This window comes from Ptychodera flava, chromosome 12 (assembly GCF_041260155.1).
Source record: "Ptychodera flava strain L36383 chromosome 12, AS_Pfla_20210202, whole genome shotgun sequence".
Lineage (NCBI taxonomy): Eukaryota > Metazoa > Hemichordata > Enteropneusta > Ptychoderidae > Ptychodera > Ptychodera flava.
In genome coordinates this window covers 30,108,950-30,127,091 of record NC_091939.1, presented here as the reverse complement: position 1 = coordinate 30,127,091, position 18,142 = coordinate 30,108,950, and the positions used below count along the sequence as shown (strand labels likewise).

Below are 18,142 nucleotides of genomic sequence, written 5' to 3'. Positions count from 1 at the left end.
AATTCACATGTCAACAAATAATGCAGTCTATACATGTAGAGGCTGGGTTGTCTTGCCAAATACAGTGTATTTCAACCCACTTTTGGGAGCAGAGCAAGGACTGTTATTGACATACAAAACAAAAACAATAAGTTACAGCTACTGGCGCTTCAATCACCACAGTCACTAGTGGTTTTTCAAAGTCTTGCAGACCATGATAAATGGTCTGTTTCAGACTCTGATATTATCATTGTGATATTTTTTTGAATAAAACCGTGATTATCTTTTTGTCCATCACAGAACAAGAGGGAATGAAACTCCTCTGCAGGCAGCTATCAAACGCCATCTACCAGTTGTCGTCGATGCTCTGTGTGTGCGTGGAGCAAACATGAACATTGTTGACGAAAACGGTAACCCACCCCTGTGGATAGCTCTAGAGAGTGGGCAGGAAGACGTCGCCTCAACGCTTGTCAGACATGGTTGTGATACCAACGCATGGGGACGTGGACCAGGTGGATGTCAACAAACATTACTACACAGAGCAATTGATGAAAACAATGAAGCTGTGGCCTGTTTCCTTATTAGGAGGTGTGTATGCAAATAATATATATTTGTCTCCTTTTAAGGTAATATAATTTACATGCTCAAAAAATTCTATATTCTAATCTTACTGGCTGATAAGTTTAAGGTAATATGTGCCTATAAAGTGAAAGACTTTAAGTTTTGCTCAAACTTTCCTCAAGGAATCTTTCGACCGTTTTTTTCAAAATCAAGAATAAAAATTGGGAGTCACTGTGCAAATTTTGGTACTGGAGAAACAAATTACCCAAGATTTACTGATATTTGAAATTCAAAATGACCGCCATCCCTGTGTTAACTCTATGGAGAAAAATAACAGTTTTGATTTTCGAAAAACTAAGACCATGAAAAGTTTTTGCACATCAAGAGCTTTAAAATGAACCCCCACAAGTGGTACTGACATCAGTAAAGAATTGTAAAAGTTTGAGAGGTCGAATGTTGTTGCATTTATGTTACTTGCAAGTTTATTGTATAGTTTAGTATTTTCATCGCAGCTCATTTCAATCACAGCAGTCAGTCCCCTGGGATGGGGGAGGGAGGGGGTTTTTTAACGTCTATCTTATTTTATTTTATCAATTTTGACTGTGAAATTTCAAATACCCCACAGCCATCCCACACACAGTAAAATGTGGTGTTGACTTAATCAGCTAATTCACTGATACGCACAGCCGATTAACAAGTTGACAATGTTTGCGGAGCAATTAGAGTGGTATGTACACTGGTTGAAGAGGAGATAAGGACTTGTAGGTATTAAAAAGCTCAGCCAGACAGTTTGGAGTCTATATTTTTATTCGAAATTTCACAGTCAAATTGATAAAATAAAATAAGATAAACTGTTAAAAACCCCCATCCCAGGGGACTGACTGCTGTGCCCTGTGATTTCAATATACATGTAAAACCACATTTTGTAAAATGTAGGTGTCCAAAGATAAGACTCATAACATGTAAATTACTTTACTGTTTCTATCAGTATATGTGATGTGAATAGTCCACGAAGACCGGGTCCCAATGGAGAAGGCGATGAAGAAGCCAGAGATGGGCAGGGACCACTGCATTTAGCCTGTCAGTGGGGGTTGGAGCAAGTTGTACAGGCACTCATAGAAATGAACGCTGATGTCAATGCCAAGGTATGTTTCATTTACAGTTTTACATATTGAATCTCACAGTAACAGACAAGAGTTGCCCAGGACCAATAGCCCACTTCATAATTCTTACTAAAAAACTGCATTGGTCATGTTTCTGTCTCACGCTGCAAAATGAATATATTTGTTATCAGGATGAATGCAAAGGCATTGTATAATAAATTAGATATGGGTATGTGCAGTGTGCTTTTTGGAACTTGCATGTTAACATATGTTTAGCTAATGAAAACAAGAGTCACGTTTTGGCTGCAGTGAGTTTGAGAAAGTACTGTATGAGAGAAAACAATAGATCGATCAAATTTTGCATATTGGACATTAAGATGTGAATCTTTGAACATTTCTTCAAGTTATGTCAGAGTCAGTGAGTTTGTAATAGGTGTTATGGGTCGGTTTTCCTAGTTTCTTGACATCTGTATATCCTTCCTGTATGTTCAACCATACTTCATTGTATTACCAGGTAATATTTGTAGCACGGACTAGTGTTATGAACTCAGTGTTAACAACCAAGCAAGATTTCATTGTTTCCTAAGAAAGCAATATAAATTTTTGTACTTTTCTTCTGTTGACTCTCTTTCTGAAGCAGTTAAGGGATTTGGAATTTAATTTAATTCATAATTTGTGTTGAACTGCTGTCCTTAACACGTGGTTGTTTTGATGATAATAACCATGGATTCAACTGTCTTCCCACACAGGATAGTGAAGGAAGGACCCCAATCCACATAGCAATCACCAATCAACATGATTTGTTGATTAGATTATTGATGTCACATCCATTGTTAGACCTAACGCTGCGAGACAGAACTGGACTCACACCGTTTGCAGCGGCTATGACATTCAAAAACAACAAAGCAGCTCAAATGATACTACAAAGGGAGCCAGGAGCTGCTGAACAGGTCAGTAGAGGGCGCTATCACAGGATATCATCAGTTGGCACATCAGAGTGGCATCTGCCATTGGAATGGTAAATGAAAGTGAATGACTTCAGCGGATGTGAAGAGATTGGCTTTGTGAACAGCCTGTTCAGAATTATTTCTTGTGATCGCTGCTAGCGAAAGATGAGGAATTTATGTATAAAAACCTGAGATGCTTGAATATGTGCAATATACATGTACTGAAATTTATTGTAGAATGCACAGACAAACTTGATGCCAAGTAAATCACCACATATAGATGTGCAAATGAATTAGGTTTTGAGTGAGGTTTTACTGATGCCACCAATGGGATAGGTACAGCACTTCATGCGATATCGTGAAATGCACAGAGAACCTGTGGTAGACAACACTATTGTAACAACGTAAATAACAGTCGAAGCGTACCCCTAAAATCATGTATCTTTTTTCTCCAGCTGGACAACAAAGGAAGAAATTTCCTGCACCTAGCCATAACCAATAGTGATATAGAAAGTGTGCTTTTCTTGATAAGTGTGCATGCCAATGTCAACTCCAGAGTCCAGGATTCAAGTCGATTGACACCTCTTCATTTAGCTGTACAGACTGGTAATGAAATGATAGTTAGAAATCTGGTAAGTGGAAATCATGTGTGTTTTATTTAGTATTCTTGATGAGTGATCAAGTGTATGGTAGCCTTTCTCATCAGTACTAACAACATGTGTCCTATAAGGTGAAATTAACCTGATACACAAAAGGAACCTTTGGCCATTATCATGTGATATTTGGCTCAATATTCTCGACGCATGCCAGTAACACTTTGCAAGTTGTAAAAAGTCCTGCATATCCCTCAAAGTAATTCTGTGTGTGAAGGAGAGAATGATGCTGTCACAACCCTATGATTTAGCATTTAAGGGGCAAAGTCGGCCATTTTTCATGAATTTTGTTTGATGCAAGATACTACTTATATTGTTTGATATGATGAAAGATACTGAATGAATGGGTGACCATGCATATATTTGACCCCGGTTTTACACAAATTAATAGAAACCATAGCGAAATGAATTAATGGTCATCATTTTCGCGATGGTTTCATGTATCGTGTTTAAAACCAGGGTCAAATATATGCATGGTCACCCATTTATTCAGTATCTTTCAACATATCAAACAATATAAGTAGTATCTTGCATCAAACAAAATTCATGAAAAATGGCCGACTTTGTCCCTCTAAAGGGATGAAAGCAATCTGAATTTAGCTTGGTTTGGGGTCAATAGAAGATTTTCTGTTTAAATTTGGAAAAAATAATTGCACAATAAACAGAAGTCATGGTCTAGTTATTTTAAATTCATTTGTAAAAAGGGATTGCAAAGAAAGGATAAATGAGGCAAAGTTATCGAGTAATTATTATTCATATTATTATTTTTCTTTTTACGGTAGCTTTTAGCTGGAGCCAACATTGGTGATTTAAACAACCATAAACAGACGTGTCTACACATAGCTGCTATGAATGACCACCCAGTCATTTGTAGTGTACTCATAGATAATAAAGTAGAAGTGGATGCCTTAGATGATAATATGAATAATGGTAAGTAACTCCAAAAAAAAAGCAAGGTGTTTCCTCCCTAAAGTCCAATGATATATTCTGTTTCTCAGCAGCATTTAAATTTGTTTCCAAAACAAACAAAATCAGCTTTTTAGCTCCGCTGTCAGCGACGCGGAGCTTATCAAATTTTCCGTCTCCGTCGTCGTCGTCGTCGTCGTCCGTCGTCGTCGTCCGTCAACAATTGCCTTCTCCTCTGAAACCGCAAGTCCAATTGCTTTGAAATTTTATATGCAGTTCACTTGGGGTGACCTCACTTAAGTTTGTTCAAATCGTGGTGAAATTTGCATATTTGTATTTTTGGGGCAATTTTTGGTGTTTTTGGTAAAAAAATCTTCTTCTCTGAAACCACTTGTCCGATTGCTTTGAAATTTGATATACAGCTTACTTAGGGTGACTTCAGTCAGATTTGTTCAAATCGTGGTGAAATTTGCATATATGTATTTTTGGGGCATTTTTTGGTGTTTTTGGTAAAAAAATCTTCTTCTCTGAAACCATATGTCCGATTGCTTTGAAATTTGATATACAGTTTACTTAGGGTGACTTCAGTCAGATTTGTTCAAATCGTGATGAAATTTGCATATTTGTATTTTTAAGGCAATTTTTGTCATTTTTGGTAAAACAATCTTTAAAAATCTTCTTCTTCAAAACTACCAGTCAGATAGCTTTGATATTTGGTACATATGTCTCTGGGGATGATGTATTTCAGATTTGATCAAATTGTGCAGAAATATGCAAATTTGCATTTTTGAGGCAATTTTTGCCATTTTTGGTCAAAAAATGTATTTCTCAAAAAGTACTGGTCTGATAGTTTTGAAATTTGGTATACAGGTTTCTATAGATTAACTAAGTAATACATATTGAAATTCTGATGAAATCTGTAATTTTGTATTTTTGGGGCAATTTTTGCCATTTTTGGTCAAAAAATGTGTATTTCCAAAACTACTCATCTGATAGCTTTGCAATTTGGTATACAGGTTCCTACAGATCACCTTAATGATATTTATTGAAATTATGATGAAATCTGCAATTTTGTAATTTTGGGGCAATTTTTGCCATTTTTGGTCAAAAATGTGTTTCTCAAAAAGTACTGGTCTGATAGCTTTGAAATTTGGTATACAGGTTTCTACAGATGAGCTAAGTAATATATATTGAATTTCTGATGAAATCTGTAATTTTGTATTTTTGGGGCAACTTTTGCCATTTTTGGTCAAAAAATGTGTATTTCCAAAACTACTCATCTGATAGCTTTGAAATTTGGTATACAGGTTTCTATAGATGAACTAAATGATATTTATTGAAATAATGATGAAATCTTCAATTTTAAATTTTTGGGGTAATTTTTCCCATTTTCGGTCAAAAAATGTTTCTCAAAAAGTACTGGTCTAACAGCTTTGAAATTTGGTATACAGGTTTCTATAGATGAACTAAATTTGATCTTTTGAAATTATGATGAAATCTGCAATCTTTATTTTTTGGGGCAATTGTTGCCATTTTTGGTCAGAAAATTTTATTCTCAAAAAACTACTCATCAGATAGCTTTGGTTGACATGTTCTTAGGGATGATTCGATGTGATATATTCAAAGTATGATGAAATCTTCAATCGTGTATTTTTGCAGCTTATTTTAGCCACTTTTCTCTGGCCACTGCATTGAGCTATCAAAGATTTCCACCTTCTTCATCAACATGTGTCAAAAATAGTTATTCTCTACATAAACACAGCGGAGCTATATCGGCCGCTAGGTCGCTTGTAGTGTTAATTAGTGTCACTGTAGAATTTTTAGATTATTCATGGTTATCCCAGTTATGCAACCTTTGATTTCATGTATTTGTAGGACGTTGTATATCTGATGTATCTTTGACTAAGAGAAATTCTGTCTCCTGTATCCATAGCTGCCAATCACTGATTTCTCACTTGGTTGGCCATGTAAAACCAAGTGTGACATCACTACTGTAATGAATTTTCCACAAACGGCTGATACACCTTTTTTACCAAATATGGATATATGCAAATTTTCCATGACAAGTGACCATAATGAGTCAGTCACATGAAAGTTTGTGGCTGAAGTTGTTTTCAGGAACAATGTATTAATCTCATGTGTGTCATACATGGCATTGTTGTGTATTATCTTTGATCTTTTTGTGCTTGTTTCTGACAGCTCTTCATGTTGCTGTACAGCAAGGGAATATTAACTGTGTTCGCGCTTTGCTCACGGAATCAAGAATCAATGCTGAATATGTCAATCTAAGGTGAGTGAAGACGGTCAATCACAAAAAATACAACTTCATATGTAAAGGGACTTCAAGAACTAAACATTGTATGCCATTTCAAATGATTGTGAAACACAGAGCTTACTATGACAAATACTAATACGCATTAGCTGCATTAAACATTCTGAAACTACATGTTGGTTTGATGATTGATAGAATATTGCAAACAGTACCTGTTTGGGCAGGGCTATTCTTACTTTTGCCGATCATGTATCAAGATCATGCATTTGCTTGAGAAAAGTATTGAACATTGTATAACACTGACATTTAATTGTCAAGAACTAATAAATGCCATTACGTAACAGTATGTCAGTATGTGTTGTGTTGTTTGAAGTGTAAGTATCCAAAGGAAGATCATGCCTCAAATATTAAAGACTTAAACTTTTGCTCAAATTTTCCTCAAACAAACCTTTAACCATTTTCTTTCATAATTAAGTATAAAAATTGGGGTCATTTGCAAATTTTGTTACTAGAGAGACAAATTACTCAATATTTACCAATAATTGAAATTCAAAATGGCCACCATCCCTGTGCTATCTCTATGGAGGAAAATGAAATTCCTGATTTTCACAAAACTGAGCCGGTGAAATCTTTATTTACTCCATAAGCTGCAAAATGAGCCCTTACAAGTGATAGGCTAAAAGACTTGTAAAAGTTTGAGAGTGCAAATATCTATCCGTTAGGTGCATCCTACCTTACTGGAGTACACATAGTCCTTGTTGATGGGAAGAACTATTACAATCATGGAACAGCCTTTCAGTTGTTGCTGTGAATAGTTACAGTGTGTTCAACTTACACATGTTTGTTTGTGACAGAGGACAGACACCAATGCATATACTTGGTCAGTACGGTAGAGACAACGCGGCTGCAATTTTTGAACTATTCAAAGAATGTATGCCAGATTATCCAGTAGATACGCCTGATGCTGAGGGAAATACAGGTACATTTATTTCAACTTTTTCACATCGTTTGATATCTGCAGTGACATATCTAACAGGAAAAAGTTTCAAAAAGATTTATTATGTAAAAATTATTCTTTTACTGCAATTCCCACAAGAAGTTTTAGACATTGCGAAAAAATTCCCAAAATCACATACATTCAAATTAACATCTGTAACTATTATCATATCTTAACCTTTGAGAACATGTATGAAATCAGTTTTTGCTCATTAGACTTTCCTTGCATAGTCTTTGTACAGGTGCCACAAAGAAAGGTAAAATAAGAAAATGGTGAGTAATATGAAGCAATATTTTGAGTTTTGAAGGCTTTACAGTATTATTGTTATAAATGGGATTTATCAGTGAGTTCTGTATTGCTTGTATTCCAGTGTTACTACTAGCATATCAACAAGGCAATGCAAATCTCTGTAGAGCTGTCGTCAGGTCTGGAGCATGTCTTGGCACAGTCAACAAACAAGGAATATCAATATTCAATGCACAAGTAGCAACAAAGCAGCTTTTATTTAGGTTACTAGGTGAGTAGACATAAACCCTTTCACCACAGTGGTTTGAGCCAATCCCATTGTTTTCTATGGTAAAGCTGGACCTCTAAAGAGGGAAATGGGGGTGAGTGGGTTAAAAAGTTTTGATCCAGGGACTTGGGATGGTGGATGTGTTCGGCAGATATGTCGTTGAGTAGCAGACCTTACCGAGGAAGTGTACAGAAAGTATACATCATGTTTTCATGAACTGTGATTGTCTTGTTTGACAAAAATACTTTGGAAATTTCAGCAGATCCATTGTCTTGAAATTAGCCATCAATAATTTTTGGTGTTGACTTTGATATTAAAGTTGCGGCATGTTTCAAATGTGACCGTCACTGTAACTTTTATTTACGCAATATTGTACACTCTCCTGGACCGTAGTGGATTAAAGATTGCTTGAATATCTGTCCCAGGCGCATTCTACCATAAAGCAATTGCATCTTGTCCCTGTTTTGAGATCTTAACCTTGTTCAAGTTGCATGGTTGACAAACATGTTCACCTAGGGTAAAGTGGGGCAATTTTGATGTAAAATTTGTCAAAACTTGCCACCATTCTAACCCCTGGGAAGATCTCACTTGTGTGTATGCAGCTAATGACCCAGGCCATATACCGGTAGTCTTGATAAAGATAATCATGATTGTTGAGGTGACATATTCAAAGAATAAAGTAACACATTTCTTTATGGTAGTATGCGCTTTGAAAATGAAAGACTTAAACTTTTGCTCAAACTTTCCTCAAGGAATCTTTGAACTGTCCTCTTTCAAAATCACGAATGAAAATTGGGGGTCACCGTGCAAATTTTTGCACTAGAGAAAAAACTTACCCAAGGTTTACTGTTACCTGAAATTCAAAATGGCTGCCATCCCAGTGTTAACTCTATGGAGAAAAATAAAATTTTTGATTTTCAAAAAAACTAAGACAGTAAAAAGTTGTCTCACACCAAGAGCTTCAAAATGAACCCCCACAAGTTGTAGATCAGAAAAGAATTGTAACAGTTTCAGAGTACGAATATGTCCCTGAGGCACATTCTACCTTAAAGGCCCGATAGCTGTATCTTTTTCGCATTATTTTTGTGATTTTTCTTCCAAACTAAAACAAGTTCATGAGAATGTACTCATTGAGGGGTGTTTATACCAGTAGAATAAACTGTCCACTGGGACTTCATGTGCAACTTTTAGCAAGATAAATAATAAATGTTTCCCCAAACATAAAATGGCGGCCTCATGCAAATAAAGCAAAAACACAGTATGCAGTGCATATATGCATTGGAATCTTCACAGAAACAACAGAATAGTCCAATATAATGCATAGTGCTGAATGTTCTAGCTCTACCAGGTACCAGGACATCATATGCTATGTTTTCGTTGTAATATTATCAATTTTTAAAAATGGCGGGAAATCAAAATAACGATTAAAATTTAAATTTTCTTGTCCAATTTTTCAGTGGTAAAGGACTATATCCTTTAAATTTGTAGAATTTAAAGAAAACCAGAGAAAAAAGAAAAGCCTTTTTCAGGTCCTTAAATTTCAAGAGTTCCAGCTACAGGGGCTTTAAGTGAAATTGACTGATAAAAAATCTGGTTTCTGACCAAACAATCACGTTTTATTTTCTACAAACAGATATGCTGTCAGCAGAACCAAGATGGTCAGAGTGTGAGACTTGCCAAGAATGTCAGGTTAAATTTGGAATCAAAACTAGAAAACATCACTGGTAAGAAAACATGATGGAGTAATCATACTTTTTGGTTCATCTCACCCACTCACAAACAGACATGGGTTCTGAACATATACAATATACTAGTCATGTCATCACAAGTGGGCAACAGATGTTGAAAGATTTTGATATTTGCTTTGAAAGTGTCTCTTTGTTAATTTTATGAAAACAAGGTGGTAAATTATGTACCAGCAATGTACCGGTACATGTATATTGTGTATATTTTGTGAGAGAAGCGACTTTTGCATCTTTGAGCGTGACGTCTCTAGGCATTGTCTCTTGTGATCCAAGAAAAAACACTCATTGCATTAATGTTTTATCAGTGTCTTTAACCCTTTTCCTGCCAAGTCCATATTTCACCATCAGGTCAAGATGGTTAAAATTAATGAAACACAACATATTCCATATGGTGTATTTTAACATAATACTGTACATTTGAAGGCTGTTGAAAACATAAATACTGTAAACTTGATTTTTTTGGACTAAAGATGCTATAATATACCAAGCCAAGTGGGTGAAAATACGTCATGTTTGGGCTCAATACCACTTTTTACTGACTTGGCTGATGGGGAAGTAATAGTCTTAATACTGTCTGGCAGGAAAAGGGTTAAAGTCCAACAGAGATTTCATGATTAATTAATGAACAGCATTTGTACCCAATATTCAGATACTTTTACAAGTTTTGGTGCAAATAGTGATTGCATTTTATTTCAACTTTCAGCCGTCACTGTGGTCGCATCCTCTGTTCCAAGTGCTCTGCCAAGATGATGCCCATCATAAAGTATGACCTCAACAAACCAGTCCGAGTTTGCGATATCTGCTTTGATGTTCTCACACTCGGAGGCGCCCCGTAGAACTTCACGGACAACTCGGCCAGCTTTGCTATTTTCTATGCATTTCTGTTGTCTTCCGCGTAGGAATGCTTTTATATTGTCAAGTGTATGTATTTGGACGGATGAAGAGATGTGTGTGTCGTATTTTATCCAACAAAGCTTTGCCATTATTACAGCAGCCAATAATTTTATTTAATTTATAAGCTTTACCTCAAAACCAAAATTGTTTGGACGAATATCAGATACTGTGCCAGTAAAGATGTGTTGTCTGAATACATCAAGTTTATGTCACAATTATACTTTAATATTTTGAAGATTCTTTTGCAGAAATGTTGTTAAAAAGTGGAATACCCTTTCAATTGATCTGATTTTATCTGAAATAGACCTGAATTTGATTTGCAAAACTAAACCTGTATTGTATACATGGAGACAGTCCAAGAATTACTGTTTGTTATCGTTGGTAAATAAATATCCAAGTTAATGTTTTAAAATGCAAGAAAACATCTCAAATTTACTTTCCTCATGACGTTTAAAGTGTAAGTTTTATCGCCATTTCAAACGTTTTGAAGAACGACTGGAAGATTTCTATTTGCATGCGTTTTTTTGGGTCCTAACATGTTATAAAATGGATGGCTTATCTTTACAGAATGACAGTAAAGTGCTTTTGTAAAGATTTCTGTGGCAGTTGATTGGCTGTCACCATGGTAATGGGAAAACCTTCGTGGGATATTGGTATTTTTTGTGCTGACATGTAAGATTTGACTGGTCAAAGAAGGAGAAACGTTGCTCCTGAATCATCTGCTCTGATTAAAAAGTTTGAAACAAAATACTCACTGTTGAAAAAAATATATGTAGGAGTACAGTATTGTCATCTGCCAGAATTAATCCTGCATTGAGATCAAACTGATAAATCATTTTCACTTTAATGTCTCCATGTGTATGCCATATATAGGAACAACCTATACAAAGTGGATCAAGCCTGCCAGACTAAATTGCAATGGTGAAAAGTTGCACCATTGGTATTGAAAAGTGTGCTATTACATGAAATTATTGTGACCTTTATTTGTGCACAGTTTCTAATAATATGAAGTCCAAGTTCAAATATGTGCGATGGTGCATAAATTTTTGAATCAAAGCTAGTAGTTCAAACAAATTCTCACCACCAATCAACGCACCATGAACACACAGCTTTTATATACATTCAACATGGACAAACACATGTACTTGAAGATAGTATGTCATATGCTTTCCACAGTACACCATGGTAGTACATACAAGTGTTTATGAATATACCATGAACTATGAATAACAAAATATAATATACATGTAGTAAAATTAGGTGGCATAGATTAGTACACATGATACATGTAGTGTTAGTGACCAGTTGTAGATTACACGGACAACTTCTGATAAATTTTATTGATGGATGTATTATTTTCAGTTCCATAATTCCTTTCAATGTGACTTATCACTTGATATGATTTGCTCAATCTGATTAAAATCAGCTGTAGTGATGTGGATTGATCACGTGTAGGGAGGTGACATCAGCACATTGAACACAATAGAGTTCATAGCCAGGGAAAAGACAGAACTCATAAAATCTGTACATCTGATTTTAATTTAATTTAATTTTGTTTAGCTATGCCCGTAATGACAATATGAATGCAATTACGGTCACAGCATTCTGTGTCATCAATTGTAGAAGTGTACGATTTTCTTGTGATAATAGGAAAGGTGACAAGACTATTTGTGTAAAACAGTGTGTTTTTGAAACTCAATTTGCATAATACCATTATTGGTATGTGTATAAGGAGCCATGTCTGACTTATAACAAGGAGTTTCGGTTAAGATACAAGTTGTGGTTGCTACGTGTACTGGGCATAGATCCTGTTTTGGAGGGTCTATGTACTGGGAGTATATTTCAGACTTTCAGCTCTTTATGTAGAAAACAAAAAGCGCTTGATCTTCAGTGTGTGATAACAGAACACTGTGTCCTCAGTCGCAACCAGTGTAGGGAAAGCTGTTAATTAATGACACCAAAATGTCTTTAATAGAGAACTATATGTGTAACACACTGTCAAATGTCTGTGTTCGACCTTGAGATTCTGTCCTGTGTGGAGGTACTGTTATTAGAAAGTTACCTGTGAGGGCAGTGTCACTGTACATGCATGTAGACAGAACATCTTATTATGCTGTACTTGTATCTTTCACATCCAGAATACCTACTCATCAATGTTCAGTCTTTCCTTGATTTACCATAGCCTTAACAACTTCCGATATATAGTGTTGGGCAGGATGTAGGGGAATAGAGACAAAAAACTTGCAAGAAGGAGAAGGCAATTTGTAGAAAGTGAAAGTAGAAAGACTGAATGTTATGAATGAAATGGAGAAAGTTAGTGAAATTATTTTTTTAGCAATTTTAAGAGACATTTAAAAGTGCCATTGACAGTCCAAGAAGAGATTTAAAAATCAGAGAGTAACTTCAGATTGAAAGGCTGTATTGCTGATAACTTACACAGATTGTAATATTTCAAATTAGTCCCACTGTCAGTAACTATAGTGGCAAACATTAGCCATGAAAGACACACAACTTGTAGATCTCTCACATACTCTACTTCCAAGATTTGACTTGTCGGTTTGTTTTCTCTGTGTATTCTGTCATCTTTTAGTGAGCAAAGCCGTCTGAGGTGTGACTCTGGACTCTTTCATTTTGTGGTTACTACAACCAGTACCCCTGCATAACAATAATGGGATATGTTTTGAACAAAATTGGTAATTTCCAACGTCCAGCCAGCGTGTTAGAGAAATAATATAGCCAGTTAGTCTATGCTGTGCATATACATCAATAAAAACTATAATGGTTAAATTGGTAAGAAATTAGAAAAAACCTCATTTTTGTTCAACAGTACATATACAGTTCCTGTGGGCATGGTGTTTTCTCTTAGATATTTCTCTAAAAACTCACAAGATATTCATGTACATATATAACGGTATACTTGTGAAATGAAAATGAATAAATCACACACAGTATAGTGCTGCAGCTCAATTTTACATCCAAAATCATGTTGTTCTACCAAACTTCCTCCACTAGTTCCCAGATAGGCCTCAGCCTATCATGAAAGGCCTACCATTTTAACTTGAATGTATCATAGCTTGTCACATAAGGAGCGTTTGTAAACCAGTGTTGTAGAGACTGTGGTTCCGAAAATTGAAATAGTCCTTGGTTTTTTTCATAATACCCACACCAACATCAGTCACATGTAGCAAGGAAACTCTGTTAACGTCATGAAACTTAACAGAAGCTTGCTAGGATGGAGAACTCACAAACAAACATTTTCATTTTGCTGCAGCTTAAAATCTGTAAGAATAAATTGTCTTATATTGATACAGCATACATATCTCTGCACGGTATGAATTCTGAAGCATTTGGAATGCATTCTTGGTGTTATTTGATGCTGCAGTTTATAACCTTTCATTTAAATCCCCTGTATTTGTTTTATTTCACTACTTCTGTACACTAAGATAGGTGTTGCCAATTTCAAAATGGGAGCTGGTACTTATTATCGCAAGCTGGTATGAAACTCACATTGGTATAGATTAGTTTGATTGGTAAGGTGTAAGCAGAGTGTTTATTTCCAAGGGGTCAAAATTATTGTAAGCATAGTATATTAGGCGAAAAACAAGCCATTTTAAAAACTGATTTGATTTGATTTTATCTGCCTATCATGTGTATTCTTAGTAAAATAAAAATTGTTAACTCTGAGAATTCTAAATGTATGTCAGTGAAATCTTGTTTCTGCCAAAAAAAAATACAGCATTATAAAGGTCAGCAAATCCATCAGGTCAGGTTTGTATTTATTATTTTATATTTGTAAGTTAAATATTGTTTTTTGATTTTATTTGCAAATTTGGGAACCAGTTCAAGAATATTGTGTGCATTGTATTTTGCCTGTCTTTACACAAGAAATGTAAAATATACTCAGTACACAGAATATACATAGTTTTCATGTTTGAGGTAAGCTTCTATCAATGCAGTTTTAAAGCTGCTATGGTCATCACTGATTTCATTAGAGGAATCACCGTGTATCTGCAAAGTATCAAGTTCAAATGAAGCTAGCAGAGAGCATGGAATAGACGCTGAGCATTAGCAACTCATGTGAAAACACACAAAAAAAAAAAGTATATTAAAAAAATGGTAGTTTTTCCTTTGTGTATATTTCCTCATTATAAAGCTGAAATTTTTATGAGAGACTCTTAACTCAAACATCTATATAAAATACATATGCCCTTGGTGATATGGAAAATAGATAATAGCGCTGTCGATGATAGGGTAGAATTTTACTTTGATTTCTGTATACGTAAGCAAGAATTGCATTTTCTTTTTCAACTGCTTCACATCCAGATTTCTGCCTGCTTGGTTCCACTTCTCAGAAATTTTGCTGTCTTTGTGGATTCTATAATCAAGCATATATTTTGAATTATGAAAATGTCTCTATTTGTGATGAAACTTTTGAAAAAAAATTGTGAAAATGTCTATTGTTTTACCGAAATTTGTTTTCATTACTACAGATAATAACCAAGCTAGTTTGTAAAGCATGAACATAAACCAAATCATGAAATGAAGAGATATTTAGAAAATTTGTCAAATTTATTTATTTCATGTCTGTTTACAGTTCCCAATGAAAATGATCTTGGCAATGGTTTATTTCAGATATTTTAGTAAGCTTTTTTTTTTAATTTGAAATCTTTGTCACCATTTGCTTTACTGTTCCTAATATGCAACAAATAAAAAGAATCCGTGAAACTTACTGTATATTGTCCCTGCTTATTTGTGAAAGAATGATACGAAATTATGAACTTGAACTCGTAAGTCCAGTTAAACCTTTTTGTGGACACATTTTTTGTCATCACAACGTACATGAAATGTTTCCCAGACTACCAGTAAAGCATTTTAGATGAGAATCGTCAAGTTCATGTTCCAAAAATTGTCCTCAATATCAGAACGGTTTTTATGACATCACAGATTGCTTTACAGACAACCATTGTCAGAGGTAGATGTGAATTTTGTCCATTGAATGTTCCTGCATACCTGTGCACCTCTGATTTCAATGACATGGCATAATATCAGGGCATGGCTGACATGATAGTCAGACTGTTAATGTGCATCCTCTCGGAAGCTTTAATAGAGCCAATTGGTCGGCTTATCGTTTATACTTTTTTTCTACACAGCCAATCAGCTATACATTAGCCCTAGTTTCATACTCCTTTAAGTTGCTGTAGAAGATGACTATCTGCCCATCAGATAACATCCTTCCATGCCGCTGCAAATCAGCTGGGGTTAGATGCTCAAAAAGTATACAACTGTTGAACTGTATATGATACAGCAGATACAAAGTTTTAAATGATGTTGTGTTCTTAAAGCGGCTTCATCAAAGCACATCTGGCAAAAATTCTAAAAGCCCATCAACTGTTTTAAATATGTTTTGTACCTTGATTTCAGACTAAATAGTGTCCAACAATAGTGTTCAAATGCCTCCTTCTGACTCGCTGTAATTTTGAAATATCCTCACCCTCAAAATAAAATTGGCCTAATTTGGGAATGGACAGATTTTTAGGATGGGGGGTGTGTGTGTTTGTCTTCCAGGGAAGAGGGGGCACTGTTTTGAAATATTTTCTCTTACATTCATCTTGTAAAACAGAAAAACAGGGATCACATGAAAAAAGGTTTGGAAAAAGGATGACTTCCTCCCGTCAGGAAAACTGAACATAGCTAACATCATTGTATAAAAGGGGCATTAGCTGTGCCTTTTGGCCAATTTTTCAGTTCATTCTGTTCTGTGTATCAACTGCAGTTTCTTGTTCACATGCTAGAGTAACAAATATTGTTTGGCAAATACTCAATATAAGATATGTAAAGACAGTAGTCATTGTTATTGATGACAAATGAATTCTAGTTCTAATTTAATTAATGTTCCTGTTGACACAGAGACTAAAGAGGCTGAAGCAGTTCCATGTGATCTTGGTTAATGCATATGGGAGTGAGAAAGTACCTGTATAATTTGTGTATGTATTCGGAACAATAAATACACAACAGAGATCGTGTTTTTTTTCCATACAATTACTTTTTTTGTGATTTTTATTTGAGAGACAACCCAACACATATTTCATATCAATCAGAGAGTTTTGTTTTGACTCCCCCCTCCTTAAGTGCCCAAATCTTTCAAATGCCCCCCCAACATACCCAAAATATTCCCCTTTCCTTGCCAATCCTCCCCTTCAGAGGAGTTTGTGAATGCAGTTTAAACAGAGCAGAATACTATGACACTGATCACAGGAAATGTGTGTCTGCACATCTGTTCCAGAGGTAGTCAAAAGATGTTTCAGTTGTTATGTGATGGATGTATGAAGTCAATATATTATATCCACAGTCCCAGCCTCCTTCCCATCCCAGCTATGATGAGACTGTGCTACAAGGATAACAAAAGTTCCACCACAGCCAGCTGGTGGTTATAGGACTGTGCTATAACTAATAAATTATTGAAGACCACAGTATATTATCAGATTTCCCTCACTGGAAATTTATTTACTGGTAGTTTACAAAAATTTCCATAGAGAACAAAAGGTTGCACACATCCAAGAACTGAAAAGGGCGCCCCCTTGTGATGAGTAACCCATTTTTCCTGAGTAATTACAGTTCATAAGTCAAATTTAGCCACAAGTATGCCCAATATATTAATCACTTGCAGTTCCAACTAACTCCCAAAAGTTTGATTTGATAGGCTTACTAGTAAAGTCTGTCAGTACTTTAATTATGGGTGGTTATTAAATGGGAAAAATACATGCAGCACTGATTGAGGTGACTGAGCATACATACGGAAAGACCAATCTCTCTCCACACATTTGGAACCTTAAAGAAAACAATACCTGTATTCATAACTTCCATGGTTCAATCAGAACAAAGAACACTTGGTCAGTCTTTTCTAAACATGTATATTTATTGCTTGATAATAAACACAGGAGGAACAATGAACAACATACATTTCACAGTTTTGAAAGATTCAAGTATCGTATGATAATGCAGCAATTGAGTCATTTAAGCAAAATAAACTCATAATACTTAACAAAGTTGATTATCTTTTCTATAGAACTTCACTCTGATTTTTACGTACACTTCAAGACGTAGCAGTAATGTACATTGCAATCATTGAGTTTAAAAGTATGTAATTCTCCGTATCATAATTTCTTCCCTGAATACAATAAACTTATCAACAAAGCTAGTGCGAATATGATAAATGTACAATGCGTGGGTAGACAGTATGGTGAAAATATTGTCTATCCTTAAATCAATAATAATAGAACTTCAACTACGTCTGATTTTAAAATATGCCAGAAATGTGATCCTAAAACATGCTGCAAATTTTTTATTTGACTTGACTGATAGACTGGGAAGCAAGGAGCCTACTTGTGACTTGAAATTGTCATGCAAAACAATGAAGACATTCTAAACTTTATTGCTTGGTTGAGGCATCAGTCTTGCATCAAGAGAAGGCTGGGCAAAGATGATAAAATCCTCAAAAAGGATGGTGGGCGGGGGAGGAGCATGAAGTCTGCTGAAAACTGTTTCAACCTCAGACTTGACAGGTACATGAA

The 18,142-nt window shown here is 35.4% G+C and overlaps 1 protein-coding gene across 1 annotated transcript in view; it reads left to right on the top strand.

Annotated features, from left to right (window-relative positions):
• LOC139145584 (rabankyrin-5-like) overlaps window positions 1-15,300 on the top strand; it is a 54,037-nt gene extending 38,737 nt beyond the window's left edge. The window contains 10 exon segments of the mRNA XM_070716832.1: window positions 280-567; window positions 1,529-1,685; window positions 2,393-2,593; window positions 3,046-3,222; window positions 4,026-4,173; window positions 6,349-6,439; window positions 7,276-7,400; window positions 7,789-7,935; window positions 9,566-9,656; window positions 10,381-15,300. Coding sequence (XP_070572933.1) covers window positions 280-567; window positions 1,529-1,685; window positions 2,393-2,593; window positions 3,046-3,222; window positions 4,026-4,173; window positions 6,349-6,439; window positions 7,276-7,400; window positions 7,789-7,935; window positions 9,566-9,656; window positions 10,381-10,513 — 1,558 coding nt within the window. The 3' untranslated portion in view covers window positions 10,514-15,300.
• The last annotated feature ends 2,842 nt before the right edge of the window (window positions 15,301-18,142 follow it).